This window comes from Myxine glutinosa, chromosome 2, assembly GCF_964187855.1.
Source record: "Myxine glutinosa chromosome 2, kmMyxGlut1.1, whole genome shotgun sequence".
Lineage (NCBI taxonomy): Eukaryota > Metazoa > Chordata > Myxini > Myxiniformes > Myxinidae > Myxine > Myxine glutinosa.
Genome location: NC_136262.1, coordinates 256,867,291 through 256,892,618, shown reverse-complemented (window position 1 = coordinate 256,892,618; position 25,328 = coordinate 256,867,291). Strand labels below are relative to the sequence as shown.

Genomic DNA, 25,328 nt, shown 5'->3' with positions numbered 1-25,328 from the left:
GGTGGGGAGGGAGGTGAGACTGGTTGGTTTGTGGAGGGGAGGGTATTGTGGGGGTGGGGAGGGGGTGGCGGTGGCGGTGAGAGACGCAAGTTGTTGGCGGAGGAAGGGGAGGAGGGAGCCGACAGATGGATTGGGGTGGTGTGAGGAAGAGAGAGAGGGAGGTGTGAGGGAGAGAGAGGGAGGGGAGGGGTGCACTCCTTGCTTGAAGCCCTGGACTAGAAGGGTATGATTGAACAATGTCTGGAAGCCAGTTCCTCAAATGGGGAATAAGTCTTATCGAGATGAGTGCAAACCTTTCAGGAAGGAGTAAGTTCAGTCACTTGTGTTGTACTGCACATCATGGTACTACAAGGGCACTGCATTAGATGCCAGGGGGCTGAATCCATTGTCGAATCCCGCATCAACATGAATTCGCTATATCGACAACTACTTCATAGACATATGGTTATTATATGTGCCTTTAGTAAAATGTAGAACTGTAATGGTTACTAAATGCTGTCCCCCTGTCGTGTGACAAGATCCTCAGCTCTGATTGGTGTATGTTTGTGGGGACATCCGGACAGACAAACGCTATTTTAGACAGCATTGCCTGACGGGTTACGCCGAAAAACGATGTGATTATAAAACAAGGAGAAAAAGACATAAAACGTCATAGCCCCCATTATTTTCGTAATTTTTGATTACAAAACAAAACTTTCTGCATATCATGTTGTCGCGCGATTGCCCCTCAGTTAAGACCGGGGAATCGCGGATGGCCAAAACGAGCTTTAACTCCGAAGCGACGATCAATGGCGGATTTGCTATACACGCGCAGGAGGAAGGAGGGAAAGAGGAAGAAGCGGCGAGATTTACCTCACGGCCCGCGCGCACCAGCGTCTTCAACCTGCAAGGTGATTAAACTCACACGAACACGGGATTTTGAATAGAAAAGAAAATAATAAAAGGGTTTATTTAAAATAATTATCGGGACAGGGAAATGCGATGACAAAAACTAGAACCTAGTTTGGGACGTCCCCGCTCACAGACTTCACATACAGCACAGGGGAATGAATAATAAAATAACCGCTTTGTTGTGTTTGTGAATGCAAGCTTATCTCAATCAGTAGTCTGCAGTCGTCAAGGATGGTCCGGCTCTGAGCACAGTCGTCTGACCGCAGCTCCGGTCAGCGGGAAGTAGGCCTCGTTCCACCCCCGTTCGCGCTCCACCAGGCCCACGGCTGCCGCTGCACGCCAAGCCTCATGTCCCCACACGATCGTTCGTGCGTGAATGCCGGGCAAGAGAATCGTCGGCGCGCCAACGTCCTTCCAACATCCAATGAGCAAGGGTCCAAACGGGACGAGGTCCAACACAAGAGAAGGTCCAGCGTAAAGGACGGCCAGAAGGGAAGAGAGGCAGAGGCGTAGAGAGAAAATGTCGGTCAGCGAGTCGTTTTTCCGATCGTCCCCTCACATCAGCTCTCTTCTCGAATCTTCCGATCTCCTTGGTCGCCTCTCATTGGCTGAGCACTTGACGCCCTGCCCCCATGCCATTGGTCAGTGGCCAATCACAAGTCCTTCTTTACTCTCCAATCAGTGCGCTTGGTGTTTCTCGCCCCTCCCCCTTGTCAATCAAGAGTCCTTCTGGGCGTGGCTATTGCCTGCTTTGCACGATGTCTGCTTGCCATGGCACCGTTGTACGCGGCCGCTTCCTGCTTGTCTTTCCAGACAGTCCTTATGGCGGCGGGGGAATTAATGTGGTGCGCTATTGGGGCTAACTAATGTGTGTGATGTGCTGCCATACCGGACAAAGGGTTGATCACCAGGTCTAACACACAGGGGAATTAGCTAAGTCCCTAGTCTACCTATCACCGGATCATCCTCGTATGATCACAGGTACACACTTAGTTCGACATTCGGGCTAACAGAACTTATTACATCGAGATTCTCTAGCACGACAGACGAAGCACCTAACTATGCAGATCTACCTAAATCTATCTATATGCCCTACCGACCAACATCACAATATGTATGCTCTCATGTCTTATCTTTGTTCCAATTTTTAACGAAATCATTCATGCATTTGCGAGAAATGGTTGGGGACACGTTTAAGTAACAAAATTGCAAACACTCGGCCATTTTGGATCTGATCTCGAAACAAAATGACTTTCATATGTAAGGCATCATTTTTTTTTATCTGTGTGCCAAGATTGAACGAGATCGGTAAATGCATGTCGGAGAAATGGTTGAGGACGTGTTCAACATCGGGCTTTTTTTTACAACTAAAATGGCCGCCAGTCGGCCATCTTTGATGGCATTGCAAAACAAAATGATGTGCATATGTGTACGATTATGTATTGATCTTCTGCCAAGTATGAACAAAATCGGTCCATACATCTCTTAGATATGGTTGCGGACGGACGGACAGGTGGACGAGACCCAATCAACAAGCCCCCGCTTCAGACTAAGTCCAACGTGGGTTAATATTATGAATCGCTAAGACATTCTGCTTTATTGTTATGTTAAGGTAATGATCAAAATCCTACACCGCGGTATTTGTAATGGAATCTCGGATTCATTTGTTTTGCATTATTGTCTGAGCACGTGGCTCATGATGCTGGGTTTTTTTTGTTTCTGATTTCTCCATTATCTTTTAATGTTCTAACTCATAAAACATATTATATATTTACAGTGCCCTCCTATCTGAGCCCTGGATCATAGTCAATAACAAAATTAATGATTGCAACAAATAAGCTCTAACTCGAAGCTCTGGTTCATAAAAGCAACTCTACTCTGGACATGCTGCTTCTGCTGTCTCAACAATGGATGGAGGTCCTCAATGCCAAACAGGAAATTAGAGCTGTCTCCCTCGACATATCACGTGCCTTCGATATGGTCTGGCACCCCGCTCTGCTCACCAAACTCTCCTCCTTTGGTATCCATGGAAATGTCCACGCATGGCTGGCGGACTTCCTCTCTAGTCGTAGTCAACGTGTGGCCCTGAATGGGTTTCTCTCATCTCCTCTTCCTGTTCAGGCTGGAGTTCCCCAAAGCAGTGTTGTGGGCACTGTGCTTTTTCTGGTCTTCATCAATGATCTCTCTGACTCTCTTGAAAATCCTCTCTATCTCTTTGCTGATGACTCCACTCTCTGCCGCTCCATTCTTCATCCCTCAGATCGGCAGTCTGCAGCCTCCTCACTCTCTGCAGACCTGGACAAAATCACAGACTGGGCAAACAAGTGGAACATGTCTTTCAATCCTGACAAATCTCACACTCTTACGATGTCTCTCCGAAAAGACCGACTGGACAACCCTCCCATCTACTTTCTGAATAATCCTCTCCAAGAAGTTCTGTCACTCAAGCTTTTGGGTCTCACTATCTGCCATGATCTTTCCTGGGAAAACCACATTTCCAAGCTGGCCTCCAAAGCCAGTCGCCGACTGGGCATACTCCGTCGTGCGAAGTCCTTCCTTGGCACACCTGAGCTCCTCACCACATACAAGGCTTTCATCCGCAGCTCAATGGAGTACTGCTCTCCCCTCTGGGCTGGTGCTCCTGCCTCACACCTAGCTCGTCTTCACGCTGTTGAAACCAAAGCGTTCAGAATCATTGGAATCTCCCGCGATGACGCTATCTCTGAGGGCCTTTCTCTTACTCACCGCAGGCAGGTTGGTGGTCTTTCCGTCTTCTACCGACTCCTCTCCGGCCTTACTCCCCCAGCTCTCTCTGGGCTCTGTCCCCCAAATATTCCTACAGGTCGCACAAGATCTGCGTGCAACCCTCTTATGGTTAAACTGCCTAAATCAAGACTTTCTGCTCACTTTCACTCCTTCATTCCTCTTTCTCCCGCCTCTGGAACAAACTCCCTCACTCTTTTCAATCCCACTCCTCCTTTCAGGTCTTTAAAACGGCTGTTCACCACCATCTCTTATCTTCCCCAATCCAAAACCTTGATCTTTTCTACCCCCGCTAATTTCACCCCAAATACACTTTTTTAAGGTGCCGACTTCTTTCCTGGAAGTGCTTGGTGTCCTTGCGTTTTATGCCTATCCTGCCTCCCCCCAGGCCCTCTCCCTCCCACACATCTCCCAATGTCCCTGCTCTCAAATGTTGTGTTTCTGTGCTTCCTCCCCTTCTCTCCCCATCTTGTCGACCGCTCCCCTTTTTATATACTTTGTTTGCTTGTTTGTTTGTTTGATTTGTTTGTTTGATAAATGTTAGCTCTTTCACGAGCCTCGACTCTGTATCCAAAAAAAAAAAGAAAAAAAAAAGTGATGACTGAAGGACACTCCTAAATGTATGCGCACTCGCCTCTGAGCTGTCTATCCTGGGTTCGAACCTCGGCCCAGCTGTGTGAGGCATAGTGATTCATCAATTAGTCAGGTTCACTATGTTTTTTCGTTCAAAATCATGGTAGATTAGCAAACCTATACATTTTTGGAAACGTTATTACATGGAAAATCTGAAAATCAATGTTTACATTTGCCAATTCCGACCAATTCGATTCGACCAATCGACCAATTCCATTCGACCAATTCGACCATTCGACCAATCGCTTTGTTCGACCATTCGACCAATTCGATCGATTCGATTCGATTCGATTCATCGAATTCGATTCGATCGACCATTCGACCAATTCGATTTGCCAATCAATTTGACCGACCTTTGCTTGTGTGGAACGGACTGTGAAAACGATGCGGACTATATTGTCGGATACGACACACAGGACAGTGATGACGAACTCTAAATGGCATATTCTGTAATCGTGTATGTTTGATGCCATTGACTGCCTGTGTACATTTTGTCATTGACCGCCTGTGTAGATGTGAAGTTATACTGACTGCATGTGTATGTATGATTTTGCTGACTGCCTGTGTATGTTTGGTGATATGAATTATTGTGACACATTTTGATGTTATTAACTGCCTGTACAAAATGATAACATGTATTTGATTATGCAACTTATCGCGAATATAAAGACAGTATTTTGCAATTCAAAACCTTTGATTCGTGTCTTACCATTCCCCATAGCACTAATTTGATACTTTCATTGGATTCCTTGTCCCTGAAAATATAGGTTTAGTATATTTTAAAAAGTTTTTAGGGTAATTAGAGGCAGAAATAGAACAAAATATGTATTTTACAGTGGCCATTTTGAAAATCCAAAATGGCCGCCATACAGGTATCTCTCCAAATGTAAACATTGATTTTTAGTTTCCTTATGCTATAACCTTTCCTAAAATGTATAGGTTTGCTAATCTACCATGATTTTGAACGAAATATAATTTATTGACAAAGTGAACCTGACTAAATGTGCGTGCTGTCCCTTCAATGGCCGTTAAGCTGGACGTCCTGTCTGCCGGCGTTAGTTTGTGGACATTAAAAATCCTTCGGTGTCCTGCGCGAAGAGTAGGCAAACTATCGTTTGCACCCTGAACAAATTCCAAATTACTGGCATAATCTACAGTGGGCATTGCATCAGAGGCACAGCCACGCCCTCAGCCAATTATGCGACCCCACAGCCTCGTGCTGCATACAAAATAATAATAATAAGAATGTAGGACACTTGTAAATGCCTCTGTGGTGTGTCTGTCGCGGACCACGATTTACATTGGTGCATAGGCCCCCTTCTCACTGTACATTTTTGATTGTATCCAATTGAATAATAATGTTTTTGCAGAGATATGTTTCAGAGGATGATATGATATCCCTGACTCATTAGCACAAAAATACCTTTTTTGGGGGAGAATAATAAGCTGGATAATCGTGTGTTAAAATTGGATTATTTCACTTCCGTTATGCAAATGAGCTACTTCCGTTGATTCGCTGACTCTGTCTTTGGTCTTTGAACCCCCTCCCCGCTTCAAGCTGTCATAACCCCTTCTCACTCCCACCCCCCCTCCCAACCACAACCCCACGAGCTCCTCATACCTACCATACCATTCCAGTGCCACAAACGCATCATTGATGTAGATCGAGAACAGGATTGGTCCCGGAACACCACATTGAGGGATACCAACATCTCGAGATGCGTTATTTTCCTCCCAAGTAATCCGCTGCTTGTGAGAATACAAGAAATCTTGTAGCCATTCTGTAGCTTTTAGCTGGTCGTTTGTAAATCAGGGAGGAAGGAGAGGGCAGTGATGTGGGAGGGTGGAGGGTTGAGGCAGCGGGAGTGGGTGGCAGATGGAATCAAATGCCCTCTGCGAAAGCCCAGCTGATTGTCGGAGATACGAGAGTTGGACAAAATATGAATTGAGATCTGTTGCAATTTTATCAATTCCATCACTTTTTGGTGATTTTTGTGGAAAAGGTTAACTGGTCGACAATTAAGTGGATCAGTTAGTTTCTCCACCATTGGAAGTTTAAATGTATTTTTTTTTTTTTGTATACAAGATCGAGGCTCGTGAAAGAGCGAACATTAATCATACAGAAAGACAAACCGACACATAAAACATATAACATCGGGAGCGGTAGACAAGATGGGGAGAGAGGGGGAAGGACATGAACACAACATTTGAGAGCAGGGACCGAGAGAGATGGAGACATCGAGAGATCTGTGAGAGGGAGAGGGCTTTGGGAGGGGGGGCATGGGAAGGGGTGGGAGAGGTATAAAACATATGGACACTGCCAGGACTTCCAGGAAAGAAGTTGGAATTTCAAACAAGGTGGATCTGGGGTGAATTAGCGGGGGTAGAAAAGATCAAGGTTTTGGATGGGGGAAGATAAGAGATGGTGGTGAACAGCTGTTTTAAAGACCTGGAGGGACGAGTCGGATTGAAGGGAGTGAGGGTCTGCCTTCTGTATTTGTTTGAATATGAAGTTGTTTTGAAAACGTTTTCCTGATATCATGGTCTGCCTTCTCCCACCTGCTACCCTTCTCCCTTACCATTTTAGGATCAAATGGCTCAGGTTGGAAAAGACGACCGAGGGAACGAGTAGGACGTTGATGAGTCGCTTGCTGTCATGATAATGGCTATCAGGGGACGTTCTTAGGAAGGTTTGTTCTGTTACTTTGTAAACTCATGGCAGAAAATATTTCAGCCATCGATGTGCAGAACGCCATGGACACCAGGGATGTGAGCAAGATTGAACAAGATTATGCAAAGGACAATGTGTGTGAGGTCCGAGTTAGGTTTTGTCTGGACAATGATGACAAGGCTGATGGGGATATAATGGATTGGGATTCGAGCGATGGGCCGGGAGATCCTGTGATGGACCATGGAGATCCTTCTGAGGAAAACCAGAAGTGCGCGGATGATCTCGATGAAGTCGGGTGGCAAATCCCTCAAGGTGAGGCCTTGGAGACGATTCGCTCATCCCCGTGGAGGAAAGACGCAAAAACAGCTGACTTGGCGAGCGATGGCTCGTCACTGCCGGAGACCTCTGCGAAGTTTTTCCTTGGAGAGGATGAAGATGTGCACGACTCAGCAGCAGATGGCAGAAATCTGAACGCCGATGATCTTTACTACAATGATAGTGATGATGATGATGATGAGAGCGTAAGTACTTTCTTCCATCACTGTTTCTGTGTGTAAGGACCAACACAAATAGTTATTTTTAATTACTAGCCGCAAAATCAGCCTTAACTATGTTAACTTATGTCACCATGGTAATTAAATAGAGATTAATGATGTCACCAGGCATATTATAAAAGTTTTATTTAGTTTATCCGAGTTTCGATTTTCAGATCTTCCAACACATTTATGAATGGAGTAACAGAACTCTGCTAAATCAGGGTTCTGCCCTGTAAATATGTAAGAATGGGGTGCACTCGCTGTCTGTTCCTCCTATCCTCTTGTTGCTGCTTGTCTAGGTTATATTCGTCAAGTTTGTGAGGGGGTTGGGTTGTGGTGCAGGTGTGATTGGTCAAATGACTTGCTTGTTCTGCCCTCAACATATCGGTACCCACTGTTAACTCCATTATATGCCAAGAAAGTCAGGATTCTATCATGTACAGTGGAACCTATAATTTTAACACCACGGGTAGATTGAATAAAAATACTGTATAATGATTTATTTATACGGAAGTACTTGGAGAAGCCATATTGATGTCACACAGCACTTGCTGACATTGGTGAAAGTGTCACTCACTTCGAGAGGAACATGTGCGACACACACATCTCGTTTTTTCATTTCTGTTCCTTACAATTCTATCCCTCTCTTACACACACGCACACACGCACACACACACACACACACACACACCCACACCCACACCACACCACACACACACACACTCCATCAAAGGCAGCTTTTGCGTAGAATGACATTGCCATACTTGTTTATAATAAACATCCAAACATTGTTAATTCAAGGTACCTTTCAGTCCTTCAAGGTAATCCAATACCGATTCAAGGTAATCAACAATTGAGATATATAATACTATATTAAGTATCAAATGTACTGTTGTGTCCGTAGCTTGTTAAGACAAGCCTTGGACGAATAACCGAACTGCTTTAACTCCTGAGGCGAGCTTCGATCGTTTGACGGTTATGGCGTGCACGGGGAAAGAATTGACATGGAGCGTTTGTCTATACGAATATACGAAACACAAGGGTCTATACCGAACCCACAAAACATGCAAACACAGCAATAAATTCAACAATCAAATAATTTAATGAAAATAACCGCAGACGGAAATAAAGGTTGTGGTAAAAACTAATTCCTACAGAGGTACCTCACGCACTGACTCCAACACGTACACCGGGGAAAATAAAATGAAAGTAAAACCCCTTTTGTGGATACACTTATCTGTGTCCCAAATGTCTTTCTGAGGAAGAGCGTGGTGGTGATGACAAAACCCAGGACCTACCGTGCACAATATGGTGACCACCGATGAAAAGCTCACGCGTTGAAGGCAAGTTGTGAAGACGGCCTCCTTCCAGGTTCCTCGAAGGCTTCCCTCCCCTTCGTCCTTGAGATGAACAGTGCGGCCTTCAGCCCACCATGAGCCCATCAGTTGAAGACACAACAACAACATGCATTTTAAAGGCCATTTTCCCTACTAGAGCGGCGGTTAGCCTGTATAACCTCCTTCGGGGAAGCCTCCTTCGCAATTGTTGTACTAGTTCTCCTCAAAAGCGCACCAGATCCAATTGGCACCAAGATGGCTAGCATTCTTCCCCGATCCACCGCAAAAAGCGCACTCCCCTGCTTCCCTCCTGAGAGCCAATCGGCTCGTTTCCCTCTCAGTTCGCCCCACTCATGTCCTACCGCCCATTCACATCCCTTGGGGCGTGGCCTGACGGCCTTTCTGACCGCCCCTTTGATTCTCTGCCTCGCTCGTGGGCGGGGACCTTTACCTATGACGTCCATTGGGGGCGGGGCTTAGTACGATCGTGTCCTGCCTGCTTGTAGTTGGTGGTTGTTGTAATTAAAATAAGGTGCAAAACATAGGGAAAGATTACAGAGGGTAAGTACGCACTGGGGAAAATTATCCTTAAACCCTGCCACTAATTAGCACTCCACCACCCCTCATGTGGTGAATATTTAAACGACCTTAAGCTACAGTCTCCCTACTTACTGTACATCGAGGTTTCTCCTACGTGTCACATGGTCCAAGCTATTAATTATACAATCCTATCTCTCCTACGTTATTCTTTCATCTACCCCCCACAAACGTAACAGCACTTCCACTGCCCTCACCTCCTACACTGGTGCATATGTAATAGATAGATGATTTCCATAAAACTACAACTACAATTAGTATAATTCCCTGTAATGCACATCTTATTAGTCCCCTACCGGAGGGGATTATAGGTTTGCTTTCAGTCCATCCATCCGTCTGTCCGCCCCACCTGCGGTTGAACAAGTTCGAGTTTCAGGGCGTTTTATCAATTTTTCAGTTATGCCCTTTTTGGACTTAGAAAATATCACATAGTTAGGGGACATGTATTGCAAAGCAATTCTCGCTCTTGTTATTGTTGTTATTTTATATCCAACTCATGCCAAATCGGGCACAATTCGGCATCGAGGCAGAGGGTATTTGCATTCTAGTAGATCTGAGAATTAATGATCTATATTGAAGTAGATCTGTGTGCCGACACATACTGAAGGACAAACCGATTACAGTATCCTCTCCTGTGCATTCAGGGCCAGGCAAGGCTAATAATACAACAGGCAAACAGGATTTGGAAACACGCTCTGGCATAGGCCCAAAATACGATTTGGTCACAGCTGAGTGAAGATAGGAAAACATGTTTAATGTTCCATTTGATAGACAGTTTAGTTAATCGATCAATTGACGAGCCAATGAAACACTTCATTGATCGAACTTAGATTAGACAATCAAGGTTTTGGATGGGGGAAGTGATTACATTCTCCTAAAAACTAGAAGCACCATATATCTGATCTCGAGGGTATACCGACAATGTACGCTCAGTATAAATACACAATAGTCATGAGTTGTATTGACACCGACAGCACGATACGAGATGATGGGTGTTAAAAGAAAAGGATAACAGGCAGATGGTCATTATCAGGAATTTGACTCCTTATAATAATAATAATAATAATAATAATAATAATAATAATAATAAATTGTAGTTCCAAATGTCCAAGTCTTAATTACTAACCTTGCTTGTCACCACAATTATGAATGAATTGGGGCTGGGAAATAAATAAAGTAACCTAATCTGGTCACCTGTTTCGATACCTTTTGGTTTTGAGGGAGGGAGGTTTATTTGGATTAAACGGTGCGTCGCAGCATTGCGTCAGCGGGACTTGTTGGTGACCATCAGATGGCGCTCGATACCTTTTCTAGGTAACACCGTACATGCTGTAGAACCCCGATCCTCGTAATGACGGTATATCCTGTATGTAATTTCTCTTTTGGACCTGTTCCATCGGCGAACAAAGCCAAATCTATATGTTGAATCTTCTTCATGCTCCACCAGCCCGATCGTTATTTTACAGTCACGTGAAAAAGTAAGTACACCCAATGTAAAGTTTTGACTTTTTCAACATATTTCAACATACAGCTATTTGATCTTCATTTCAACAATATTGACAGATAAAAGTGATATAATATTACAAATATCATGAAACATTTACATTTTTTAGTCCATTGTATAATTTAAATAAACATAAATGCAAATTTCGCATGTGGAAAAAGTAAGTACACCCCTACATTTATCACTACTTCAAATACCTAAAATTAGAATCAGGTGCACCAGCTCAGGTGAAAATGATGAGAACATCATTAGAGAGGATCTTGGAGGAACCTGTCTTATTTAAACCTCAGACATTTAGTTTGGTTTGCTCTTTGTTGTTGAAGTGTGCGGCGTCACCATGCCTTGATCAAAAGAGCTCTCTGAGGCTTTCAGAAAGAAGGTTATTGATGCCTATGAGTCTGTGAAGGGATTTAAAAAGATCTCCAAACAATTTGAAATCAATCATGCGACTGTCCGGAAGATCATCTACAAGTGGAGAAGATTCCAAACAACTGCCAACTTGTTCAGGCCAGGCCGCACCAGCAAGTTCAGCCCGAGAGCAGACCGCAAGATGCTGAAAGAAGTCTCTAAGAACCCCAGAATGTCATCACGGGACCTACAGGTAACTCTTGCCACTGTTGATGTCAAAGTGCACGAGTCTACCATTAGAGAGAGGCTGCACAAATTTTATCGACATGGGAGGTGTGCCAGGAGGAAACATTTGCTGTCCAGAAAGAACATCAGGGCAAGACTAAAGTTTGCCAATGAACACCTCGGCAAAGACCAGCACTTCTGGAACAACGTGCTCTGGACAGATGAGTCAAAGGTAGAGCTATTTGGCTACAGTACCAGAAGACATGTTTGGTGAAAACCAAAGACAGCATTTGACCACAAGAACCTGATACCAACTGTAAAGCATGGTGGTAGAAATATTATGGTTTGGGGCAGCTTTGCTGCATCAGGGCATGGGCAGCTCACCATCATAGAATCCACTATGAATTCTTCATTGTACCAGAGGGTGCTTGAGGAAAATGTGAGGCCATCTGTCGGAAAGTTGAAGCTCGACCGAAGGTGGACCTTGCAACATGACAATGACCCTAAACATACCAGTAAATCCACCAAGGAATGGCTAAAAAGAAAGAAATGGAGGGTTCTGGAATGGCCAAGTCAAAGCCCGGATCTAAATCCCATCGAGATGTTGTGGGGGGATTTGAAACGAGCTGTGCATGCAAGAAACCCCTCAAACATCGCACAGCTGAAAGAATTCTGCATGGAAGAGTGGGCAAAAATTTCTCCCAGTCGATGTCAGAGACTGGTAGACAGTTATAAGAAACGCCTACATGAGGTTGTTTCTGCCAAAGGGGGCAATACCACCTATTAGAGCCAAGGATGTACTTACTTTTTCCACATGCGAAATTTGCATATATGTTTATTTAAATTATACAATGGACTACAAAATGTAAATGTTTGATGATATTTGTTATATTATATCACCTTTATCTATCAATATTGTTGAAATGAAGATCAAATAGCTGTATGTTGAAATATGATGAAAAAGTCAAAACTTTACATGGGCTGTACTTACTTTTTCACGTGACTGTAACTCTATTGTGTGGCTTATCGCAGAGATGGTGCTGGCTACGATTAGTGTTATGAACTTTTGACAATCCATGGTACCAATACATCATAGGACCCCTTTTGGGTTGGGTTCCCAGGTAATGTCTTGTGGACTCTGTTAAACTAGAGCATGAAACAAAACCATGTGTTTTTTTTAAACTTTTTTGGGAATATATGTCGTTTGTCCATTAGTAGAGCTTGTTTGCCATCCATGAAACCCCCATTATAGCCATATTGTTTGCTCTCATTATGATTCGGTTCTGATAACCATCTTGGTTCTGGGGTGGAAACGTGATTCCTTTTATCGCTTTGCGCAGCCACCCGAGAGGCAGATCGTCGTGGGTATCTGTTCGATGGCAAAGAAATCGAATTCAAAGCCGATGACCGAGATCCTTGGTCGACTCTGCAAGTTTAAGTATATCATGGTCGTGATATTTGAAGAGGACGTGATCCTTCATCATCCTGTGGAGAAGTGGCCGTACTGTGACTGTCTCGTTTCCTTCCATTCCAAAGGTTTGCTGGCTTGTGTTGTTGCCATGCTTTTCATATATTTTGTTCAATATTTGAAATTAAAATGTGAGGTTACTTTTACTTTTTCCACGTATTCTTCTCTTCCTCATCCTCAACCTTATATGCTTTCTTCTTCTCCTTACCTCACCCTTTCTTACCTCACCCTTTTTTTTTAACGTCAACCTTCCTTAACTGACCCTTCCTTAACTGACCCTTCTTAACTGACCCTTCCTTACCTGACCCTTCCTTACCTGACCCTTCCTTACCTGACCCTTCCTTACCTGACCCTTCCTTACCTGACCCTTCCTTACCTCACCCTTCCTTACCTCACCCTTCCTTAACTGACCCTTCCTTAACTGACCCTTCTTTACCTGACCCTTCCTTACCTGACCCTTCCTTACCTGACCCTTCCTTACCTGACCCTTCCTTACCTGACCCTTCCTTACCTGACCCTTCCTTACCTGACCCTTCCTTACCTCACCCTCCCTTGCCTCACCCTCCCTTACACCCTCCTTTCTACCTTTTTTTTCTTCTTTCTTCTTTTTTTTTTCTTCTGCTTGTTCTTCCTCCTTTTGTACATATTCTTATTGCTCACAGTTGTAATTACGAGGAGGTTGCCAGTGCCCGCATGATATTCCAAATGGGGTGGGGATTGAGATGGCAAAAATGCAAATGGAGTCTTCCGTCATCAAGCCGGCAAGCTGGGAACTCCAATTCACATTTATTGCCTCATCCGCTGCAAATTAAATGCTCTAATGGCGGCGAGGTGCTCCATTTGAATCTGCTTGTTCGATATATGTAGCTTTGTGATGCCGAGGGTCCGTAGTAAAAATTTGTATTGGTCTCGAAGTTAGTGACCAATTACAGATGACGAGTAGGATTGTTTTCTGATTGTTATGAATTTATTGCAATGCTTGGTCTTCATCACGTATTTTATTTGCTCAAATTCCGAATTTTATTGTTTTGTAACAATTTTATAATAACATTGTGGATTTGTTTTAATTGGACTTTTTTATTTTCTCAAGTTCTCAGTTTTATGTTATTGAAAGTTCGTTCTTTAATAAAATGATTTTTCTTCCTATTCTTCCGCCCTGGTTACTGAGTAATGTCGTTTTCAGCTTCAGATAATTCTAACCTTCAGTTAATGAGAAATCCCATTCTCGACGTTATATTTATGGATAATGATTTAATTGGTTGAAAACCTTTGAACAATACGTCAAGACTATCATCGTGTTTTATACATTTATGATGGACTTGTGCACCAAGCTCAAGCTTCCAAGAGAATGCAAACATCTTCCCCCCTCTAATTTACAATGGAGACTTTTTTTTTTCTATAAGAGCAATGCTCATGTGAGCGCAAGGTTGAAATGTTATTGTGGTAACGGGGAAACGGGCACAACCAGCAAGGGAATAAGCAAACAGGAGAGAGAGAGAGAGAGAAAGGAGACCGAGATGATTTGAGATGTGCAGGCAGCCTTGATTTTGGAAGTTTAACCAGAACGGAGTTACGGGAAGAACAGAACACGTGCATGCTGGTGGTGCTAGAGAAGGTCAGAGGGCAAAGGGCAGAGAGCAGAGGGAACAACGTTGGAGAATAGTTGGTTAAAAAAAGACCACCAACCTTGCTGTGATGTGAAAGCAACAGACCTTGAGGCTTTGGCCTCGTTTTGGGAGATTCCAATAATTTTGAGAGATTTAGATTCCACAGAATCCATGAGAGACGGATGTGAGGCTGGGGTGCCAGCCCATATGGGGAGGCCTGTTCTTAATTTGTGAGTAGCTCTGATTTCCATGGAAATGCTTGGATTGATGGATGATCTCCGCTCCTTCTTTTTCTCCTTTTCTTCCTCCTACTCCTTCTCCTCTCCTCCTTCTCACCTCCTCCTTCTCACCTCCTCCTTCTCACCTCCTCCTTCTCACCTCCTCCTTCTCACCTCCTCCTTCTCACCTCCTCCTTCTCACCTCCTCCTTCTCACCTCCTCCTTCTCACCTCCTCCTCACCTCCTCCTTCTCACCTCCTCCTCCACACTTCCTCCTTATCCTCACCTCATCCTTATCCTCACCTCCTTAGCCTCACCTCCTTATCCTCACCTCCTCCTTCCACTCACCTCCTTCCACTCACCTCCTCCTACTCACCTCATCCTTCTCCTCACCTCCTCCTCCTCACCTTCTCCTTCTCCTCATCTCCTCCTTACCTTATTATCCCCCTGTCTTATTATCCTCCTCTTTCTCATTGTTATCATCCTCCTTATCCTTCTTATCCTCTTCCTCTTTCTCCTTCTTATCCTCTTCCTCTTTCTCCTTCTTATCCTCCTCCTCCTCCTTCTCCTACCCTTTCTCCTTCTTTTCCTTTCTCCTTCTCATCCTCTGCTCCTCTTTCTACTTTTATCCTCTTCCTCTTTCTCCCTATCCTCCTCTTTCTTCTTATCCTCCTCTTTCTCCTTCTCATCCTCTGCTCCTCTTTCTACTTTTATCCTCTTCCTCTTTCTCCCTATCCTCCTCTTTCTTCTTATCATCCTATTTCTCCTTATCCTCCTCCTCTTTCTCCCTATCCTCCTCTTTCTTCTTCTTATCATCCTCTTTTTTCTCCTTATCTTCCTCCTCTTTCTCCTTGTCTTCCTCCTCATCTTTCTCCTTCTTTACTCCTCTGTTTCTCTCACCTCACCTTGTTTTCCACATTTGCATACTCTATCTTAGAGGGAGGTTTAATGATGATGCATTTTTTGCTCATTGTGCAAATGCCTGAGTACCTTGTGTTTTTACCTTTTCTGTGCAAGGCAGATTTCCCACTGGACAAGGCTGTGGCATATGCCAAGCTGCGCCAACCCTTTGTTATCAATGACATGGATATGCAGTACTACCTGCAGGATAGGTACGTGTACACTGCACATGCACAGCAAGACAGAGACGTCAAGATTCACGTGCACCCTGTGTACATCACGAAGCGTGTGTTTTCCGTACGCTGCATTTGTGGAACAGGCGAGAAGTTTATCGGATACTAAAGGAGGAAGGGATAGACCTCCCTCGCTATGCTGTGCTCAACCGGAACCCAGAGAATGCCCCAGGTAGCATTTTATTTTGTCCATATGGTACTAGGACTATTAGACTGTTTTACTAAATTGACTTGTATCACACCATTCCATGTCTAATGTCTATAGCTACATAACAGTTGTGGAAATGCTCATCGAATAGGGGTGTGAACTCACAAGATTATGTTTTTCCATTCTTGTTCTCTGGGGTATTGAAAACCTTGTCAGTTCTCACTTGGATTTTCTATTCCAAAAGAAAGAATGAATTTCTATGCGTTTACAGCGTTTAAAAAAAAATTCTCCTGTTGTTCATGTTCTCAACTATTCTACCAAAGAGAGCCACTTTCTTGTGTCCTAAAATTTCTATGTATTTCATTTGAATGAAATGAAAATGAATGATCGTTTTAAGGCCATTTTCCCCGCTAAAGCGGGGCTTAGCCTTGCGGGCCCCATGACAATCATGGTTCCCTGTTTGAGGCAATGTTTTTATGGCCGGATGCCCTTCCTGACTCCAACCCTTGGTCACGCTCTTTCGATGCGCAGGGATACGGTGTACCTATTCTAAACCGGGGTACACACCGGGATCATTCATCCCAGCAAGCTGGTACTCAATTCAGGCTGGACCTCAGAAGCAGGCAGGCTGGACCTCAGAAGGATGACAGGCTGAGTCAACCCCCCTGGCGTTAATTCAGCGATCGACCGGGATTCGAACCCAGGATCCTAGGATCCCAAGCCGGCACCCTAACCGCGAAGCCGACACCAGGCTTAATTCAACACCATTTCATTTAATGAAGAAATTTGTGGACTATAGTCCAACAGGATGGTGCAAAGGTAACTCACTCACCTTTAGCTGTCCAGTCTCGGTTCGATTCTCAGCTCGATAAGAAGCTGTTTGATTGATGCTTCGTTGTTAATTAAGCCGCCGTCCCTCGGATTTACTGTAAGCTGGGGACTCGTCTGTTAGCATTAGCTGGGGGAAGATAAAGGTCGCACAGCGTCTTTTGCACAGTGAATAGTAAGCGAGTTATCGCCGGACAAATTCCAAATAACTGCCCTAATCGACTCTATTTGAGCATCAGGCCTGGCCGACCAGTTCATGAAAGACTTTGGCCAATCTTTTCTCCTTTAGCTGACCCTAAAAGGTGAGATTAATTGGGAACATAGTAGTAGTAGTAGTAGTGTAAACAAGAGCAAAAAGTTTTAATTAAAACAAAAGCCGCGTCGATGTTACACAATGCCTAGATGCAGCTGTGCCTATAACGTCGATGTTATAGGCACAGGACATTCCTATTGATTCGATTACTTGATGTTATTTTTGTGCAAAGTGAAAATATATCTCGGCAATTTCCCGTGTGTGGCGACGAATTTTTAATATATCTCGGCATTTTCCCGTCTGTTATTTCAGGCGGTGTATGACTGACCATGCCGCGATTTAAAAAATATATATCTCGGCAATTTCCCGTGTGTGGCGACACGTGAACGAAGCTATGCTCCTCTCTCCACATTATTGTGACGACGTATAAATTAAATATTTCATCGTTACGATTGTCATCAAATGGACGAATTTTTAATATATCTCGGCATTTTCCCATCTGTTATTTCGGGCGGTGTATGACTGACCATATAAAAAAATTAAAATAACCACCTTTAGAGGCCATTTTTCCCTGCAAGCGGGGGTTGGCCTTTTTCGGGAACCGTGGTTGTTGTTGTTTTTTGGTCCCCTTTTTGAAGCAATGTTTTACGGCCGGATGCCCTTCCTGACGCCAACCCTTTTTGCCGCCTTTAACGACAAACAGGGAATTACCAGTGAACTGGTACTCAATTTGCCGACATCGGAAGGATGACAGGCTGAGTCAACCCCCCTGGCGTTAGTTCAGCGATCGACCGGGATTCGAACCCAGGATCCTAGGATCCTAAGCCGGCACCCTAGCCGCTAGCCCAAACACCAGGGTTTGACCATGCCGCGATTTAAACAAAATATATATATCTCGGCATTTTCCCGTCTGTTATTTCAGGCGGTGTATGACTGACCATGCCGCGATTAAAAAAAAAAAAAATCTCGATGGACTTGAAGTTACAGGCCTTTGAGAATTCATTTAGTTCTATAAAGGAAAATTTTCATCGGATTTTCTTCCCGTTTTTTTTCAACCGAGTCTAAAACTATGTTAGCGACTGTGAAAAATGAAATGATATATCGAATTTGATTTGAAAGAAAACTGTGTGAGAGAGCAAGACACCATGGGCCTACAAAACAGGCCTCAAAGCTATGCGAGTTAATAAAATGGTGGATATTTGTTTATATGAAGCCTCTCCCACAATGGGTGGAGCTATGGTTCCCAGAATGGGTGGAGCTTTGAGGTTTTGTCTTCTCTGCAAGAACAACAAGAACAAGAAGAAGAAGAAGAAGAAGAAGAAGAACAACAGCAGAGGGCACTCTATGAGCAGCGTCTGCGACGCGGCTAAAAATTGAGGACTATCTTTCAGAGTTGGTCTGACAACATGCCCATTTTGACCCATTTGCTCTTGAAGTGAATAACCCAGTTTCATATCCCATACAAAACAACAACAACAGGCATTTTAAGGCCATTTTCCCTGCTAGAGCAATAACAACAACATGCATTTTAAGGCCATTTTCCCTGCTAGAGCGGGGGTTAGCCTTGCGGTCCCCATGACAATCTTCTCCATTTTGCCCTATTTTCTGCATCTCTCCTTGTTAACCCCCTTGCCCGCATTTCTTCTTCCACCATCTTTAGCCAAGTCTTTCTCGGTCTTCCCCGTCCTCTACTTCCTTCTACATTAATTTCCATCACTCTTCTCAACCAGTCACTTTCATCCTTCCTCAACACATGACCAAACCATCTCAACCTGTTCCTCTTCACAGCATCAATCACAGGCAATATTCCCATCATCTTTCACAATTCATCATTTGTCTTCCTCTCTCTCAACGATACCCCGCACATCCATCGAACCATTCGCATTTCCACCCTTTCCAGCCTTCGTTGCTGCTCTACGTTCATTACCCATGTCTCGCTCCCATAAATCATAACACTTCTCACACATGCAGCATACACCTTTCCCTTCAGCTTCAGCGACACTCTCCTCCTCATCAGCACGCCACTCAGTTCCCGAAACTTCTTCCATGCACATCTCACTCGAGCAACCGTTGCCGAGTCTGATCCACCTTCTCCATTCAGCATGTCTCCGAGGTAGCAAAATGTTTTCACACCTTCCAGCTTCACGCCGTCTCCAAGATCCAACTCAACATTTCCTCCATCTGTAGCTCCCTCTGTGCACACCTTACATTTGAATGTAGCTGCCACACTGGTAAATGACCCTCTCAGACCACTACATTTTTGATGAACACACTCAGCGCACATTGTACATTGAATGGAGTTCACTCCGACACCCTTCCTGCACACAGCACACGGCCACTTCCCAGTTCTTTCCACCTCACCACATGCTTTACCACTTGCCATCACCTTCGTCTTTCCGATATTCACCTTCAGACCTTTTGTCTCCATACATTCCTTCCACTTGTTCATCTTTTCCTTCAGTCCATCCATACTTTCCGCAATCAACACCAGATCATCTGCATACAACAACTCCCACGGTGAACCCTCCTTTACGTTCCGAGCCAGCACCTCCATCACAGCTACAAATAGTAGTGGACTTAGTACCGACCCCTGATGCACTCCCGCCTTCACCTCAAACTCACCACTGTTCCCGTCCTTCGTCCTTACAGCTGTGCGCGCTCTTTTGTACATTGCCATCACTACTCTGATCAACCATTCCTCCACTCCTAACTTCCTCAATGCCCATGTCAATACTTTGCGTGGAACCCTATCGAATGCTTTCTCCAGATCAACAAACCCAAAAAACAACTTCTTCCTCTTCTCCATGTACTTCTCCTGCAACTGCCTCACAATGAAAAGCACATCTGTCGTTCCTCTTCCTGGCATAAATCCAAACTGCATTTCGTCGATCTTCACTTTCTTCCTTATCCTCCTCTCCAACACCCTTTCCAATACCTTCATTCCATGCTCCAGTGTCTTTATCGCTCGGTACGAGCCACACTCCAGAGGGTCACCTTTCCCCTTGTATAGAGGGACGAGGGTACTCAGTTCCCAACCCACTGGAATGCGGCCTTCTTTCACCACCAGATTACAGATCTCTGTCATTCTCTTCACACCCCAATTTCCCGCTGCCTTCAACATATCTCCCACAACTCCCATCGGCTCTCCTGCTTTTCTACTCTTCATTGCTTTAATCGCTTCCTCAACTTCCTTCTCGGTTATCTTCTCTGCCGGTCCTAAAACTCGGTTACTCTCTATGTTGCCATCCCATTCATTCTCTGTATTCAACAGCATTTCCATATATCTTTTCCATCTTCCTTTAATTCCATCTGGGTCGACAACGATTTGTCCCACTTCATCCTTCAAGCAACTCACCCCCATCACATCACACCTCTCTTTCGCTATGTGCTTTGCAATCCTGAATACTGCTTTCTGACCCTCTTCCGAATCCAAGCGTTCTCCAAACATTTTCCTAAATGCCTCCTGTGCTTTTGCTACCTCTTTCTTTCCCTGCTAGAGCTGGAAAAGCATATAACATGTTTATCTATTGTCGTTGTAATTCTAGTAAAAGTAGACTGATGTCTTTGGTCACCATTTAATGTATGTACAGACTTCATGACAAACCTTAGATCCTTGTATAATAAATAAATAAAAGGCTGTAGAGTACTTGTCTTTCATGTGGATCGAACTTTCACACTTTTTGCGGTCAAGTAACTTTGGCAAAAGTTTAAAGTCAAATGAATAAATATTCCTTTAAGCATGTTTAAGCAAAATAAAATTAATCACATTTAAATGCATGAGAGTTACATAGCGCGAAACGACTTTAAGAAAAATCGTGGAAGATAATTCTTGTAAACAATACCGGTAAGTACTTTCCAGTAAACTACAGGCTGATTGTGAAGATAAAAGTGGAAGGACGGACGTTTTGATCTTGCCTGTTTCACACACACATGCGCACACACACACTCAGGTACCTCTCCCCAAGAAACAAAATCAAAGCCATAAACCAGCTCGCAGTAGCAGTGTTCCAATATAGCTGTGGAATAATATACTGGTCCCAAACAGAAATCAACAAGTTAGACATCAAAACAAGAAAACTCCTAACCATCCACAAAATGTTTGACAAAAACCAGTACATCCCGAGAATGTACCTGCCGAGACGAGAGGAAGGGAGCGGCCTAATGGAACTCAACCAGGTGCACAGAGCGACGAGTGTAGGACTAGCTGAGTATGTGAAATGCTCAACAGACTATCAGATACAATTTGTAAACAAACCTGAAAAAGTATCCCGAACTCACCTTGCAAATAATTTCCAAAAAGAGGTGCGAATAGAAGATGCTGCACAGGAAAATGAAACGGCAACAAATACAGCCCCAACAATTGCAAAAAAGACAAAAGAAATATATAAAAATAAATGTCAAGAAATATGCTTCAACAACTGGGAGAATGACAAAAGAGCAGGAAAATACAAAAAAGAATTGGACAGAGTGGGGACAGACAAAGAAGGCTCATTGGAATGGCTAAGAAGAGGTCAGCTCAACTGGGACGGCGAACAAATTATAATAAATGCCCGAGATCAAGGACACTACACCAATGGATTTAAAAAGATGGTGGGACTGAGCCAGACAGACAAGCGTAGATTCTGCAAGACAGAAACAGAAAGTATTTGTTACCTGCTCTCGGGATGCAAAAAAACTATCAGATCAACTTTACACACAATGGCACAACAAAGTATGCAAGGTGATTCATTGGTATTTCTGCAAAAATTGAAACATCCCAGTACCAGAAAACTCATGGAAACAGGAACCAAGGGCAATCATTGAAAATTAGGATGTCATGCTCACGGACGACCTGATGATAACATCGAGCGTGAACATAGAAAACAAAGCACTGTAACCAGACATTGTACTCGGGAACAAAAATGAAAAGACAACATTGCTGATTAAGATATCAGTACCCAGCGATTTTGGCCGAAACAATGCAGAAATCAAGAAAATGACCAAATACCAGGACCTCAAAAATGAGGTGAAGAGATCTTGGAAGCTGAAGGGCATCGTAATTGTACCAGCGAGAACTGGAGCAACAGGAATGATGAAGAAGAACCTCACTGAGATTTTAAAAGCCATCCCCTGGGAGTATTACCACAAATGAACTACAACTGGAAGCAATCCGGGGTTCGGTGACGATCCTGAAAAGAGCCCTTGGAACAAAACTATGAAAAAGTTGAACAGTTTGGTCCATGAACCGTGATCCCTTACCGAAGAGGATGTGGATACTTTGGGTCCTGCGAGGACTCTGTTCCACCTCCTGAAACCTGCAAATGGAGATATCAACCAACGATATATACATACACACACACACACATGCATACATACATACATACAAACATACATACATACATAAATACGCACACACCATACCTGTCCGACTTACTCTTTATTGGGCCTGTTCAGTTTCCTCTCTCTTACTGGATCAGTGAGGTGCTTGGTTTCAGTTAAGTTGAGCCTGCACCGTATGGCACTTTTCCATTGCACAGAACGGTTCGGTACGGCACTGTGCAGTACGGTTCGGTACGGTAATTCCTGTGTCGTTTTTCCATCGCACAACAGAACCGTGAAAATAGGCGGAGTTATCTGAAGTGAAGAAAAAAAACGCGAATGCTGTGTTGATGTAATTACCTCCATCACCAAAGGTGGATGGAGGTTATGTTTTCACCCCTGTCTGTTTGTCCATTTGTCCGTGAACAAAACATCTCAAAAAGTTGTGGACGGATTCGGACGAAATTTGGCTAAGATGTAGCGTATGTCATAAGGACGAACTGATTAGATTTTGGTGAAGATCCGGATTTGGCTACTAGAATTTTAAAAAGTGATTCTTCACCATTGGGAGATAGGGCCAAAGACGATACATAGCAGGGTATCTCAAAAAGTTGTGGACGGATGATTTTGATTAAATGTGATTCTGTATTGTTATTTTCTGGTCTACTCTGGGATACAAAACGTAAACTGTTCACCTGGTGGAGGTATGCTCTCTACTGAGTGCCGTTCTAGTTTCTCATGCGACACTATACTGTAAATAGCTCCGCAACTATGGAGGAACTTGAAGCTGTGTTTTACTTCTTCATTGGGTTTTGGTTTTATCTGAACATGAGTTTCTAGCGAAATGCCAAAAGAGAGGGCTACATGTTTGTTTGAGAAGAAGCTGAAAGACGCCAGAAAGAGGACAGCTAAAAAGAGAAAGAAACTTTTGCAGACAATTATGAAGACCGACAATTGTCTTTTGCAGACAATTAATATGATTTGCACCTTGTTCGTCAGTGCAAACAAAGAATACAGGTACAGTATGTTATGTTAGCCTTCATATATAGCTAGTAACATTAGGACTACCTTTCACTTTCTTCCAGAATTGACGATTGTGATTGACCAATCAACGGTTTGCAGTATAGCTCCACCCATAGGCCCGGGTTCGGCTCGCTTGGTGCCTATCCATAGCAGGAACCAAATTTAGCACAGTACTTAGGTACGGTACGGTTCGCTTGGCAATGGAAAAGCGAAAAAAACGGATTTTGGTTACAGTACGGTACGGTACGGTACCGCGGTGGAAAAGCGCCATTATTTTCAGGAGGCATCTTTAGCTTGGTCCTGCTTATTTGTTCATGTGACTTTATTTCATTTCACAGAAGGCTGCCTCGTGGAAGGTGATGATCAGGTTGAAGTTGATGGTGAAATTTTCTTGAAACCTTTCGTGGAAAAGCCAGTGAATGCCGAGGATCACAACGTTTTCATTTACTATCCCACATCTGCTGGAGGAGGGAGTCAGAGGTTGTTTCGCAAGGTGAACTAATCGAATTCCATTGCTTTTTCTCATTGTTGTCGCTCTTCTCTCAGTTTGTTTTGTTTACATGCAATAATTAACTCTTGTAAATTGATAACTTGATAATTAACTCTTGCTTGATAGCCTGGTGTTGGCTTAGCGGTTAGGGTGTCGGCTTGGGATCCTAGGATCCTGGGTTCGAATCACGGTCGATCGCTGAATTAACGCCAGGGGGGTTGACTCAGCCTGTCATCCTTCCGAGGTCGGCAAATTGAGTACCAGCTTGCTGGGATGAATGATCCCGGTGTGTACCCCGGTTTAGAATAGGTACACCGTATCCCTGCGCATCGTAAGAGGCGACTAAGGGTTGGCGTCAGGAAGGGCATCTGGCCATAAAAACATTGCCTCAAACAGGGAACCATGATTGTCATGGGGCCCGCAAGGCTAACCCCCACCCTAGCGGGGAAAATGGCCTTAAAACGATCATTCATTCATTCATTCAATTAACTCTTGTAAATGTTCTTTATTTTCCTCCTCTCATTTACTCTTCTATAAACGTCACTTGTGTAATGTTTGCACCTTTTTATGTAATGCTTTTCTCCAAATAATAACAATTCGTTCCTGGATGTTGTCATGTCAAATTTTTCCTCAAACTTATCTTGTTCTGCCTCAGCTCCTCTAATCATCGGTGTAGATAACAGTGGGCATCTCTTTGGCAGTTTTTAGAGAACAGTCAAGGTCTTGACGTATATGCTTGCTCTTAATGTTATTGGCATCTCCCATGATGAGATAGATGAAAGCATACTGTGTTGTCACATTGCAGACAGGTGTACCTTTTGTCTCACCCACCTTTCCTCTGGTCTAGCTACCTCTGCTCCCTCAGACTACATACAGCGCCATCAGAAAGTATTCACACCCCATGACTTTTTCACATTTTGTTGTGTTACAGCCTCTATTTAAAATGGATTACATTGAGATATTTTTTTCACTGATCGACACATAATACCCCACACTGTCAAAGTGGAATGTTTTTTTTTAAATAGAAATTTTTACAAATCAATTAAAAATGAAAAGCTGTGTTGAGTCGATAAGTATTCAACCCCTTTGCTATGACACTCCAAATTGAGCTCAGATGCACCCAATTTCCGTTGATCAACCTTGAGATGTCTCTACAACTTGAATGGAGTCAACCTGTGGTCAATTCAATTGATTGGACATGATTTAGAAAGAAACGCACCTTTCTATATAAGGACCCACAGTAGACAGTGTATGTCAGACCAGAAACTCCACCATGAAGTCCAAGGAACTGTCACAGCACAGCTCATCACCCATCTAACACCACCCCTACTGTGAAGCATGGGAGTGACAGCATCAT

At 43.8% G+C, this 25,328-nt stretch overlaps 1 protein-coding gene across 10 annotated transcripts in view; it reads left to right on the top strand.

Annotated features, from left to right (window-relative positions):
* The window catches only part of LOC137420630 (inositol hexakisphosphate and diphosphoinositol-pentakisphosphate kinase 2), a 196,018-nt gene that overhangs the window by 1,425 nt on the left and 169,265 nt on the right, over positions 1-25,328 (top strand). For all 10 annotated transcript variants that reach the window (XM_078772474.1, XM_078772472.1, XM_068105857.2 and 7 more), the window contains exons 2-6: positions 6,875-7,479; positions 12,846-13,041; positions 15,820-15,910; positions 16,018-16,103; positions 23,820-23,974. In XM_078772474.1, the coding sequence (XP_078628600.1) occupies positions 7,003-7,479; positions 12,846-13,041; positions 15,820-15,910; positions 16,018-16,103; positions 23,820-23,974 (1,005 nt within the window). In that variant the 5' untranslated portion in view covers positions 6,875-7,002. The remainder of the gene's footprint in view (positions 1-6,874; positions 7,480-12,845; positions 13,042-15,819; positions 15,911-16,017; positions 16,104-23,819; positions 23,975-25,328) is intronic.